Raw genomic sequence first — 13,463 nt, 5'->3', positions numbered from 1 at the left:
GCCCCCTTGTAATTATTCAAAACTAACTTAATGAAATAGTGTTAGGGTATTAGAGGGAGAGTGAAGTTCGAACCTCTCATACTCTAACCCTCTTTGCTGCCATCTCCCTCTTCATCTTCTACTCAATAGAAGCAATCTTCTCTGCAGTTTTTGATTCCTTTTGATTTCTACATCTATCCTAAACAGTCTTACACTCTCAAAGACTGTTTTTCTTCTTTGTATCAGAGCAGGCCTGAACTTGGCTTGGCTCTCATGTGCATGTAGTCCAGCCGACTGCATGAGGGTGTTCTAGGGCTGGAAGCTTCAACTTGTTCGCCTGATTCTTGGAGGTCATTGGAGGGTGCCCAAGACTCTAATCTCTTGGAGAGTGGTTCGGTGACTAGGAAGAATCAGAGAAAAGGACTGTTTGGTTCCCGATTTGGAGCTCAAATTAGAGATTGTAAGTTGCACTTAGTTATTCCTGAGTTATATTTTTGTTTTGGGGACTGTTGAAGTGTTCGAAGTTCCCTTGAAACTGTACAACTGTTCGGCTGTGGTTAATCTAGTTTAACCCAGAGATTTCTGGGTTGGTTTTCTCCATTTTTTGGACTGTCAAGCTGTCGAAACCTCTTTGGATTCAGTGGTGCGAGTTCTTGCTTCTGTTTGGTTGTTTTTTGGACCTGTACGGACTGCTTCTAAGGTGTTTCTCACTTGTTGACACTGGGGTCTTCTTTGTTGCCCATACAGTGTTTGTAAAAGGGCCCCTTAATCACTACGGACTGTTTTTTGCTCTTTTTAGGGCACTTGTTGGTGAGTACCTAGAATCCCTGATTAGAAAATGTACTTCAATTGGGTGCATAGTGCTTGGAGGTCTGTTGATTACTTCTTGAAGGCTAATCCAAGCAATCTTCTCTGCTGCCAGGCTTGGTTCTCACAGCTTCCGGGTGTGGTTTGGCCTTGTGTATTTCTGTATTTGAGGCTGATTTAACACAGTCCTAGCTCATCCTCATTCAGTACACTAGTAGAAGTTGATTGAATTCCTATTTGAAGTGTTTACATGATGGACTCCTCAGAGATTGAGAGTAAGAATGTTGCTGAATTTGGACAAGTTCAGGGAACTCCAGTTGATTCTTTATTGACTGTGACCACGGTTAAGCTGGATGGAACCAACTATCTGGCATTGTCACAATCGGTAAAGATTTATATATGTAGTAGAGGAAAGTGAGGGTTTATCTTTGGGAGCAAGAAGGCTCCCCCAGAGGATGATCCATCCTATGAGAAGTGGATGCAAGAGAATTACACTGTTATTAGGTGGCTTGTGAACTTAATGCAGCCACAGATTAGCTAACACTATCTATGGATGAATTCAGCAAAGGAAATTTGGGACAGTGTTGCAGAAACCTATTCCCAGAAACTAAATGTGGCTAGAGCCTATAAATTGAGAAGTGATGTGAAAAATTTAAGGCAGGGGGAGAAATCCCTTGCTGTATACTTCTCCACCTTGAAGTCTCTGTGGCAAGAAATTGATCTAATAGAAGTTGTAACTTGGGACACCACCAATGATGCAGAGACCTACAGGAAACTAGTTGAAAGAAATAGGGTGTTTGAGTTCTTAACCGGACTAAGCCCAGAATATGACATCACAAAACAGAATATTTTATCCAAGGAAAGTGTCTCATTGTCACAAGCGTATGCTTTGGTGAGCAGTGAAGAAAGCAGAAGGATGGTCTAAGTTCAAGGGGTTGGTATTAGTGATCACTTTGCGAATATGGGGGTTAAACCCAAAAGAATTGTGGGGGCTCCTAGTGGCTCTGGAAAGAAAGAGGTTGTATATGAATACTGCAAGAAGCCAAAGCACACCAAAGACAAGTGCTGGAAATTACATCCTGATCTTGTTCCTATTCGGTTTCAGAAAAAACGTGATAGTAATCTTAAGATACTAAAGTTGAGTCTGCTTGTGCACAGTTGGCAGTCATGAAAGTAGTTTAACCAAGTCATTAAATTGTTGTGTAACATTCTTTCATTCCTACTGTGTTTTTCAGGATCTAGAGTCTTAGAAGGTGATTGGGAGTGGCCATGAGGCGAACGGAATATACTTGCTTGATACTCCGGGATAATGCCTTGATCAGCCTGGGAATGTTGCTTTTGGGTCTGTTTCTTCAGAGTCTACTAGTCGAATTATGTTGTGTCATCGTCGTTTGGGTCATCTGTCTTTTTCTGCTTTAAGTCATCTATTCCCTGAACTGTTCAAGGGAATTAGTGTGTCTAGTATTCATTGTGAATCTTGTGAGTTATCAAAGCATTGTAGAAACAATTATCCTTTGAGCAATAAAAGATCTTATTTTCCTTTTAATATTGTGCACTCTGATGTGTGGGGGCCTTACCACTTACCTTCTATGGGGGGCTACAAATATTTTATCTTGTTTATTGATGACTTTTCTCGGTTCACTTGGATATTCCTGATGAAATCTCGTGATGAAGTTCCAAGACTTGTAAGACAATTCCATGAATTTGTTCTAACCTAGTTTGATACCAGGATTAAAATTTTCAGATCTGACAATGCAAAAGAATATTTTGAGAAGAGTTTATTCTGTTATCTCTCTGACATGGGGGTTATTCAACAAAGTTCCTGTGTTAGGACCTCAGAACAGAATGGAGTTGCTGAAAGAAAAAATAGGCATATTGTTGAAGTTGCAAGAAGTATTTTGTTTGCTTCACATGTTCCTACAAGATTTTGGGGTGATGCTGTCATCACTGCTACCTACTTCATAAACCGTATGCCATCCAGGGTTTTAGGGTTTAAGTCTCCCTTCAATCTTCTTCATTTGGAGAATGACCTTTTTCCTATTCCTCTTCGTGTCTTTGGTTGCACCTGTTATGTACATGTTCCAAGTGTCCAAAGACATAAATTTGAACCAAAAGCCCACAAGTGTATCTTCCTTGGTTATTCCCCCACAAAGAAGGGTTACTGTTGTTTTGATCCAAAGACTGACACTCGATATGTCTCAATGGATGTCACATTTGATGAGTTTTCTCCCTTTTATGGTTTATCACAAGTGCCCACAGGGGGAGGGTTTATCACAAGTGTTTGCTCTTCCTCTTCCTGTCCTAGTTGAGTCTTTTGATGAGTCTGCGTCTCCTTTAAACGAATCAAGGTAGGGTCATTCATTCCATTTTCCCTGTCCCATTGTTCTTCCTTCTTTACCTCCTCGTCCTATCCTCAATCCCAAGGTGTATCAAAGGCAAAGATTCAGAAATGAGTAGGTTGTTTCCCTTACAACACATGAGCCTCATGCACTTCTAGTCACATATGAGACAACAGGTATTGTTTCAACCCCTTTGGAGCCATCTTTCCCTGACCTTGATATTCCCATTGCTGTTAGGAAAGGAAAACGGAAGTGCACTGCACACTGCATTTCCAAACACCTTTCCTATAGTCTGCTTTCCCCTTCATATTTTTCCTATCTCTCTTCAGTTGCCTCTAATCCTATTCCCAGGTCTGTGTCAGAAGCTCTTAATATTTCAGAATGGATGGATGCAATGAGATCTGAAATTGATGCCCTACACAAGAATGACACTTGGGAAGTGGTTGATTTGCTTGAAGGGAAGGATCCAGTTGGTTGCAAGTGGGTCTTTACTATTAAATATCAGGCTGATGGGACCATTGAGAGGTACAAGGCTAGGCTAGTTGCAAAAGGCTATACACAGACATATGGGATTGATTATCTGGAGACCTTTGCACTTGTTGCTAAGATGACATCTGTGAGGGTTCTTCTATCTCTAGTTGCTCACTTTGACTGGCCCCTTTATCAATTGGATGTAAAGAATGCATTTCTGAATGGTGAATTACATGAGGAGGTTTATATGTCTCTTTCTCCAGGGATGTATGGAAGAGATATGCAAGGAAATGTATGCAGACTGAAGAAATCCCTTTATGGCCTCAAACAGTCACCTAGAGCATTGTTTGAGAGATTTAGAACAACACTTGTTAACTTTGGCTATGTTCAGACACTGTCTGATCATACTCTTTCTGTGAAGAGGAGTGGACCTCTGGCAGTATACCTCATTGTGTATGTAGATGATATTGTTGTGACTGGTAATGATGTTTCAGGAATTCATGTTCTCAAATCTTTCATCCACACAGAGTTTGAGATTAAAGACCTGGGGGAATTGAGATACTTCCTTGGCATAGAAGTTGCTAGATCCAAGGATGGGATTCTTATCTCCCAAAGGAAGTATGTTCTTGACTTGTTCTCTGAAACTGAGAAGATGGGTGCTAGACTAGTTGCTACTCCTATTGATATGAGTCATAAACTTTCTACTTCAGATGGAACATTGTTAGAAGACAAAGGGGTCGTCCAGAGACTTCTTGGGAAACTTCTGTACCTATGCATGACTTAGCCAGATATTGCATATGTTGTCAGTTGTATTAGCCAATTCATGCATGCTCCCCGAGACACTCATACGACAGCAACAGAGCGGATTTTGTGTTATTTGAAGGGCTCTCCAAGAAAGGGAATTCTGTTTGCCAAGCATGGTCATATGAAACTTGAAGCCTATACCGATGCTGACTGGGCTGGAAACATTGATGACAGAAGATCTACTTCTGGGTATTGCAGCTTGGTGGCTGGTAATGCTGTTTCTTGGAGAAGCAAGAAACAATTGGTTGTTGCTCGATCTTCAGTAGAAGCAGAATACAGGGCCATGGCACATGGAGTTTCCGAACTCTTATGGCTAAAATCATTGATGGAGGAACTTGGGGTTGAGCATGACAAGCCAATGATGTTGTACTGTGATAATCAAGCCGCCATCAACATTGCCCACAACCCAGTGCAACATGATAGAACTAAGCATATTGAAGTTGATAGACACTTTATTCGAGAAAGGGTCTCCTCGGGCGAAGTGTGTCTTCCTTTCATCACATCTGAAGGACAGTTAATAGATTTTCTCACCAAGGGCATTCCCAAGGCAAAGCTTCAGCATGACACTGGCAAGCTTGGCATGATTGACATCTAAGCTTGAGGGGGAGTGTAGAGAAGATGGGCCGAATGGCCCATAGGCTGTTTTTCTTTCTTACTGTTTATGTTCCTTTCTGTAATGGGCCTTATTCTGGGCCCATCATCTTCTATGTTATGTTCTTGTAATTTCTTGCCCAACCAAGGCCCCCCCTTGTAATTATTCAAAACTAACTTAATGAAATAGTGTTAGGGTGTTAGAGGGAGAGTGAAGTTCGAACCTCTCATACTCTAACCCTCTTTGCTGCCATCTCCCTCTTCATCTTCTACTCAATAGAAGCAATCTTCTCTGCAGTTTTTGATTCCTTTTGATTTCTACATCTATCCTAAACAGTCCCACACTCTCAAGGACTGTTTTTCTTCTGTACTACAGTAAGCCTGGAACAACATTATAATTTTGTTGATTAGAAGGGAAGGCACATTACCTAATCTGTAGTACAATAAACTGGCATAGTGTTTTTGTTATTCCGTGGCTTAGTTTATGATGTTTAGATTACCTATATTTATGGTTCTTGGGTGTAAGAAACCAAATTTGAATGGTAGCGAACCATAGTTTTTAATATTCAGTTAATTGAGTCTTGAGAATGCTTGTTTTGTCATTCCATGGCTTCATTGAGAATTTCCTTGTTTTCCTAAATCTTTCTCCAATCCTCAACGTTGTCACATTTTCCAGTACTTGGAGAAATATTTACAATATATCTTCTAAATATCCTTATTTTGTTAGGGCAATATTTCCAATAATGTCTATCTTTGAACCTTTATGCCAATTGTGTCAGAAGGGATTATATTGAGCAACATTATTGCATCAATTGCAGCTAAGCATTTGTTGAAGAACTAATGAGTATATTATGGAGCACATCAGCTCAAATCTAGGGACCAAGATCACTTGTTAGACACTATACAGGAAGGCACATATATGAGAGAAAGGATTTGATATAAGGCACATATATTTGAGAAATCTTGGTTCAAGATTTTTTTATTTTTTTTATTTTTTGAGAAAAAGGTTACTTTCATTTCCCTACCACCCCAGATTTTACAAGAGCATCTGCATGCTATTCAGCTCTCTAGGGATCCACTTGGAAAGACAACCTGGGACAAGATTTCCCTAATCTCATTGCAGATGCGAGAGAATCTCCACAGACCATCACTTAGGTCCTGCATCCAACTAATAACAATCCTTGAACATCCTTCCACCACCTCTGAACAGATGATGAGAGAAACCACGATCCTGAGACTCTCCAGCAAGGCCTGAACCTTAGCTTCATCTGCTTTAGTCTCTCCAAGAGGACCACTGAAAGCCCACACAAGCTCACAAGTGGACTTAAGAATTCTGCCTCCAATGCTTGCCTGACCCCTGTGGCATGATAGACTAACATATCTGCCATCAAATTGAAGAATGTTCTCCAATGGGTATCTTGGGGCTAGGTTAACACTGTTAGCAGCAGGCAAAGAAGAACTCAGAACCTGCCCCAAGTTCCTATCTAAATCTTCTAAAGAGATGCCTCTGAACTGCTTTGTAGCTAACATCCAAGAGTTGATTCAAAAAGTGGTTTTCCTTAATGAATCTTCCAAAAAGGAACTTTTGTCTTTAAAAACTCTTTTGTTACTCTCCTCCCAAATACACTATCACATGATATTGATGACTGCCAAACCAAAAAGGATGCCTCTTTTATCCAACTAAAAGCTGAATAAAATCTGCTGTTAAAGAGGATGAATTGGGGGGAATCAAATAAAGACTGCTGTTAAAGAGGATGTCAAGGAAATGTTGCAAAAGGCTGCGGACTACCTCACAATTAATTGATAAGAAAATGGTTGCTGGATTCTCCATCCTTCAAATACATCACACAAGCATGTGGAGATAAGTACAAATGCTCCTCCCTTTTCCTCAAAATCCTGTCAAAGAAATGTTGATTCAAGATTTTGTTCTTTTTTTTTGTTAGGTTTTTTTTTTTTTATTCTTCAAAAGGTTTTGGACCAGAGATCCAATAAATTGTCCCTTTAGAACTCCTAGTTACAGTTTATGTAGAAAAATGGAGAATGTTGAATAGTGTCTGTTAATGTAATTATGTATATGTTAACGTATATTTGTGGTTGTGCATAGATTTTCCATCTCTTTTTTTTTTTTTTGATTGTTGACCTTGAATTGTATTAATGTGAAAAATTGGCAAAGCTTTTAATCATCCAAGGAGAGAGAAGACAGTACAATCAGCTCAAGGTTGCCAAGAAGACAGTACTTCGTCCCTGGTCCTGGTGTTCCCCACTAAGATGGTTCCTGGTTACTCCATTTCTTGCAAGGGCATCAGCTAGAGTATTAGCTGATCAAGGTATTCATTTGAATGAGCAATTTAAATTGGATGCCTAAGAAATAGCTTCCCTAGTCATCTCTCTGAGTGCCCAACTACCCAAGGACCCTCATTCTTTTTCTCCATCCAGCTCAACACCACTCTACAATCCACTTATACAATCTGATTTGACTATCCCACTATCCCAGTGAACAAACTATATCCAGACCTTGAAGAAGTTCATTAATCTCAGCTCATAAGGAGTTTCCAACCCCAATAGGTCCCACAAAGCTCATGAGAATGTTTGTGATCTCTAACTGCAGCCCTATCCTTAAGGGCCCCAGGTTGCCAAGGCTATCACATTCAATTTTAGTCTCTTACATTTTCATTATTCAGAGGATTACTCCTTCCAAAGATGATTTACTGTAATAAAAAAAGAAAAGAAAAATATACATTGTAATGCATCGCTTTGGTCTAGGGGGTAGAACATGGAGATCCTGGAGAATTTGTTTTATTGCTGTAGTGGGCCTTCAATCTTAATTCCCAAAAGATATTGCAATAATGATCATACCAAATTCAGTTTTATATGTGTATATGAACTGTGGTGTTGATCTGCCACTCACTAATATGATGTGGATTCATGTATAAGATATGGCTCCTGTTCTTTTTGTATCTTTGGAACCAGTTGGTTGTTCATTTTAATATCCTATGTCTGGGTTTCCAATGAATGGTGGCTAGTGGTTTTAAATGGAACAGATTGGCGAAATAGGACTCATGTAGCCGATTCCATATAGTTGGGATAAGGCATGGATGATGGTGTTGATGATGCTGTCATAGTTTTCAAGGCGCCAAGGCGAGGCTAGGTGACAGGAGGGTGCCTAGGTGATGGATTTAAGTAAAAACATGTATCCTAGGGTAGTTCCCTATGTTCCATAATCATATTTCCTTAATAAATATCCATAATTTTCATAAGAAAAGTATAAACTTCATGTTAAAGTATAGAAAATCAACATATTCCAACATATTCATGAGAAGAAACAGAAGAAAGAAAAGAAAATTCGAAAAATATAGGAGCTGAACCTCTATTTCTGTTATAGGAAAATAAGAAAAGAAAAGGTGGAAGAAGAACATTTTATGTGTTGATTGGACAACATTTTATGTTCATTCTTACTTATTGGTTCAGGTTTTGAAGTCTTTGAGGGTTCAATACAACATTTAGCAATGTTTGTGTGAATAATTAGGTTTGAATGACCTATTTTTTTCTATTCCAGTAGAACATGTTTTTATATACAATTGGAGTCCTAAACGTTAGGACTTGTTTCCTATTTTAAAAGAGAAAATCTTGCCTATTCTATTCTAAATAAGGAAACAATTATATAGCTAATTACACCTGATTTGTAGCCTAATTTATAGCTAATTTACAACAAAGAATCCCAACACTCCCCCTCAAGTTGGGTTGTAAATATTTATCATACCCAGCTTGCAACTAAGATCTTCAAAATGCGCCCTTGGAAGTGCTTTAGTTAGGATATCGGCAGTCTGGAGATTAGAAGGAATGTAAACAAGCTTGATTACTTTCCCTTCTATCTTTTCTCTGATAAAATGCCAATCTATTTCCACATGCTTGGTTCGGTCATGATGAACTGGATTTTTAGCAATATTGATGGCAGATTGACTATCACACAGTAGCTGGATTGTTCCCTCAGAAGGTATCTTCAATTCGGCTAATACTCTTTTCACCCAAATTCCTTCACAAATACCATGAGCCATAGCTCGAAATTCTGCTTCTGCACTACTCCTAGCCACCACAACTTGCTTTTTACTTCTCCATGTTGTCAAATTTCCCCAAACATAGGTACAATATCCAGAAGTGGATCGTCTATCTGTGATTGAGCCTGCCCAGTCTGCATCAGAATACAATTCCACTTCCCTACTTGAGTTTTTTCTGAATAACAGTCCCTTTCCTGGAGTCATTTTCAAGTATCTCAAGATTCTGTATAGCGTTGTCATGTGTTCTTCAAAAGGGTTGTTCATGAACTGACTAACAACACTTGCTGAGAATGCTATGTCAGGCCTAGTATGTGAGAGATAGATCAACTTCCCTACAAGCCTTTGATATCTTCCCTTATCTACAGAAGCACTTTCTTTATTTGAACCAAGTTTGGTAGTGTAATCCATAGGTGTCTCTGCAGGTTTACGCCCAAGCATACCCATTTCTTTAAGAAGATCCAGTACATACTTTCTTTGAGAAACTGCAATGCCCTGCTTAGACCTAGCCACTTCCATTCCCAAGAAGTATGTGAGTTTACCTAGGTCCTTGATCTCAAACTCTCTAGTCAGAAATTCTTTGACTCTTGGAAACTCCTCAGCATAATCCCCTGTTAGAACAATATCATCAACATAAACAATCAACGCAGAAATCAGTCCTTCTGAAGAATGTTTGACAAACATTGTATGATCAGACTGTCCCTGTATATACCCATTACTCTTCATAACTCTGGTAAATTTCTCAAACCAAGCTTGGGGTGATTGTTTGAAACCATAAAGTGACTTCTTTAGTCTACAAACTTTGTTGATGTTTGATGAGTTCTGTAGTCCTTGGGGAATGTCCATATAGACCTCCTCTTCTAAATTCCCGTTCAAGAACGCATCCTTGACATCTAGTTGATGGAGGGGTCAATCCAAATTTGCTGCAAGAGAGAGAAGTATCCGAATAGTGTTGAGTTTTGCAACCAGAGCAAAGGTCTCCTCATAATCTATGCCATAGGATTGAGTTAATCCCTTAGCTACCAACCGAGCCTTGTATCTCTCAATACTACCATTTGCCTTTATTTTTACAGTGAAGATCCACTTGCACCTAATCACATTCTTTCCATGAGGCAAATTAGTAATTTCCCAAGTACCATTCTTCACTAGAGCATTAACTTCTTCATTAACTGCCTTCTTCCATTATGGGATAGCCATGGCTTCTTGGATTGAATTAGGAATGGAGATAGAATTGATTTTGCTAGTGAATGCTTGGTAAGATGAAGATAGTCCTATTAGACAGTTTTGTATGCCCTTAGCTTCAATCAGAATGATGTACTTTATGAGTTTATTGTAAATGAATAAAGATACATATTTGATTCATGTTCCCTTGGTATGTTTCTGTGTAATACCCTTAAACTGGACACTTAATGAGACTCGTGTTAGTTTAGAATGTTCACAGCCAGTGGGTCGGTCTGGGGAGACCTATCCTGACAAGGCTGACACTGTGGTGCCACCAAGTCGGTTGGGGTGGCCTGTCTCAGTTGCCAGGGTGAGACCCTAGGCACATACAGTGTAGGATTAATTGAATCTTTGAACTGGACCAGATTTCCAGTATTGCCCTGGACCTTGGAGATTGATGGGCAAAACTGGAAAGTTACACCCGACCCCTAGACTCGATTATGATACTGCACTAGGTGTCGGATTGGGCTATCTTTGATGTACCAATTAGTGAGATCCTTAGCGGGGGTCAAAACCTGAGTATGTTGGGACAGTCCGAGAATTCATCTGAGTGGGTGATCATAGTGACAGGATCAGCCCCTTTGTCGGACAAAGGTAATGATCGGGGATGCACTTTCACTGATGGAAACCAAGACTGCCGGCAGCCGATTTCAACCGTTGAGATTTGTTTTGCAAATGTATTTTATATAGGATATAAAAGTATATATATATTATGGTTTCTAAAATGTTTGCAAGAAGGTTTTAATTCCCGGGATCCATATGAGTGCAGAGTGCAACACTGTTCCTTGCAGCCGAGGGAGAGGTCCTCTCTTGTCAGGCAGTGTATGATCATTATGGGCTGAGAGGTTAAGTGTAAGACCATTGAGGATAATACCTGATGGGCTAATCTTGCATCTGCCCACAGTTCCTGGGTGTTACAAGGTGGCTTGGCCCAAGGACCTCTTAGGGTAAGTGTTGGGCCCGTAGAGCCCATTTGATGGGTTTCAGGGGGTGCACTGTTTTTAACAGTGTATTCGGCCAGGCCTTGTAACAAAGGCTGGGCCGAACCCATGTGGCTGATGTGTAGATCAATGCTTGGGTCCCACGCCATACAAGGAAGCCCAACTGGGCAGCAGTTAAGAGGGTTAAGTGAGCACATAAGCTTAATGGGCCTAAAGCCCATTTCGAACTGGGCTGTTTATTTAGTTAATAAAGGGGCGAAATCTGAAGTGGATCAGCTAGTAGGATTGGGCTTAGACCCTATCCACTTAGAGAGTCCAAGATCTAAATAAGATTTAGATCTGGAAACCTCCTAATCAGATTAGGAGATGGCTGATTTGATCTCCAGATAAGATAAGGATTATCCCTTATCACTTAAAGGGACTTCTAACCCAAATATGATTTGGATTAGCAACTCCTAATCTGATTAGGAGCTGATCCCTTTAAGATTGAAAAAGAAGAAGGGGGCGGCAGCCTAAAAAAAAAAAAAAAAAAAAAAAAAAAAACACACACAGATCATCAGGTTTTCTTTAGTGCTGAAATCAAGAAGAGAGAATTCTGCTCCCTGCAAATACTCTCTTGTTGCTTCCCTGTTTGCCAGTTCGATCTCCACTTGTGGGAGAAGTCAAGATTGGATCTTGACATCAGTCATTTGAGAAAGGATTGAAAGGAACCTGTGCTCACGTACCATCTTGCTGATTCTTGCGAAGGACAGAGTTCTTGGAGAACACTGCTGATTCTGCTCCACCTGCACTGCGCCATCTTCAGTGGGAGCAGTCTTTGGATCCTTCCTTGGGCGTGAACACCTTCGTTGGGAGATATTACTTCTCCGTATCAAGTATAATCCTTCCCACTCCTTTTTGGTTCAGATCTGGTTTAGTTTATGGTTCAGAATTGATCCTTGAAAATATGATTTTCTAAATGGGGAATACGATTCCTAGTTGAAGGGAGAGAAAAATTTTTGAAATTCGCCCCTTATTCCGCAATCTTTTGGGCGTCCATAGGATGGATCTCTCATCCCTTCAAGTCCCTCATAATTCACATAGTTGCCAATAGGGTACAATGGCCTACTTCTGCATTCTCTCACCCCTTTCTTGAGTGCAATGGGTAGGTTCTCATCGGAATTATCATGATCACTTAAACTAGTACCTGCAGAATTTTCCTCCACAGTTTGTAAGTCAGATGTAGGGATTTTTACCTCAGGTTCAGATGCTGGCAGTATCTGTGAATCTGCTAGAGTCTTTGATTCCTTCGGTTCTCCCCTTTTTCTGTGATAGACAATTTTCTCGGGAAATTCAGAATCAGTTGGTTTCGGTTCAAGTTCAATTTGGACACTTGGAGAAGGTGTTTCAGGTGTTTCTGGTGTGCAATCTATGCTATTCAAGAGAAACTGATATTCTTGTGGTTGACTTTGACTAGAACTCTTCCCCTGAATATTAGTTTTGGGGTAATAGGGTTTGGTTTCAAAAAATGTGACATCCATTGTGTGATAAAACTTTTGGTTGTTAGGACAAAAGCATTTGTAACCCTTTTGGTTGGGAGAGTACCCTATAAAGATACATTTGGTGGATCGAGAGTCAAGCTTGGTTCGATGTTGTTGATGGATATGCACAAACACAATACACCCAAATATTTTTAGCGGAAGAGAGGAAACCAGCCGACTTTGAGGAAAGTGTTGTAAAAATACTTGATTTGGAGTGGAAAAATCTCGTACTTTGGATGGAAGTCGATTGATTAGGTATGTTGCTATAAGTATAGTCTCACCCCAAAAACGTTTTGGAACATTGGATGAAAACAACAGAGATCTGGCAATGTCCAGAAGGTGTCTATTCTTTCTCTCGGCTATCTCATTTTGGTGAGGGGTATCTACATAGGAACTCTGGTGTATGATTCCCTCAGATGATAGATATGAGCCAAGATTAGAGTTAAAAAACTCTCTTCCATTGTCAGTTCTAAGTATTTGAATAGAAGTTTGAAATTGATTTTTAATCATTGTTTTGAAATTCTTAAATATTTGAGGAACTTCTGATTTATTTTTCACGAGAAAAATCCATGTGAGTCGTGTGTGATCATCTATGAAAGAGATGAACCACCGAGCTCCTGTGACATTTGGAACTTGAGATGGACCCCAAACATCATTGTGGATCATAGGAAAAGGTTTCAATGCTTTGTATGACTGGATTGGGTATGAAATGTGAGAGTGTTTTGCAAATTGACAAAT

At 39.9% G+C, this 13,463-nt stretch overlaps 1 protein-coding gene across 16 annotated transcripts in view; it reads left to right on the top strand.

The window, feature by feature from the left end:
- Nucleotides 1–13,463, top strand: part of LOC104608197 (uncharacterized) — a 66,712-nt gene that overhangs the window by 43,729 nt on the left and 9,520 nt on the right. Inside the window, exon 4 of one of the 16 annotated variants that reach the window (XM_088894288.1) lies at nucleotides 7,165–7,318. The exons of the other annotated variants lie outside the window; for them this stretch is intronic. Within the exon in view, the coding sequence (XP_088750414.1) occupies nucleotides 7,165–7,318 (154 nt within the window). The remainder of the gene's footprint in view (nucleotides 1–7,164; nucleotides 7,319–13,463) is intronic. 16 annotated transcript variants of the gene reach the window in all.

Source organism: Nelumbo nucifera, chromosome 1 (genome assembly GCF_055504915.1).
Source record: "Nelumbo nucifera cultivar China Antique chromosome 1, China Antique-T2T, whole genome shotgun sequence".
NCBI lineage: Eukaryota > Viridiplantae > Streptophyta > Magnoliopsida > Proteales > Nelumbonaceae > Nelumbo > Nelumbo nucifera.
The sequence above is the reverse complement of the archived record's forward strand: the minus strand, read 5'-3'. Positions and strand labels throughout refer to the sequence as shown.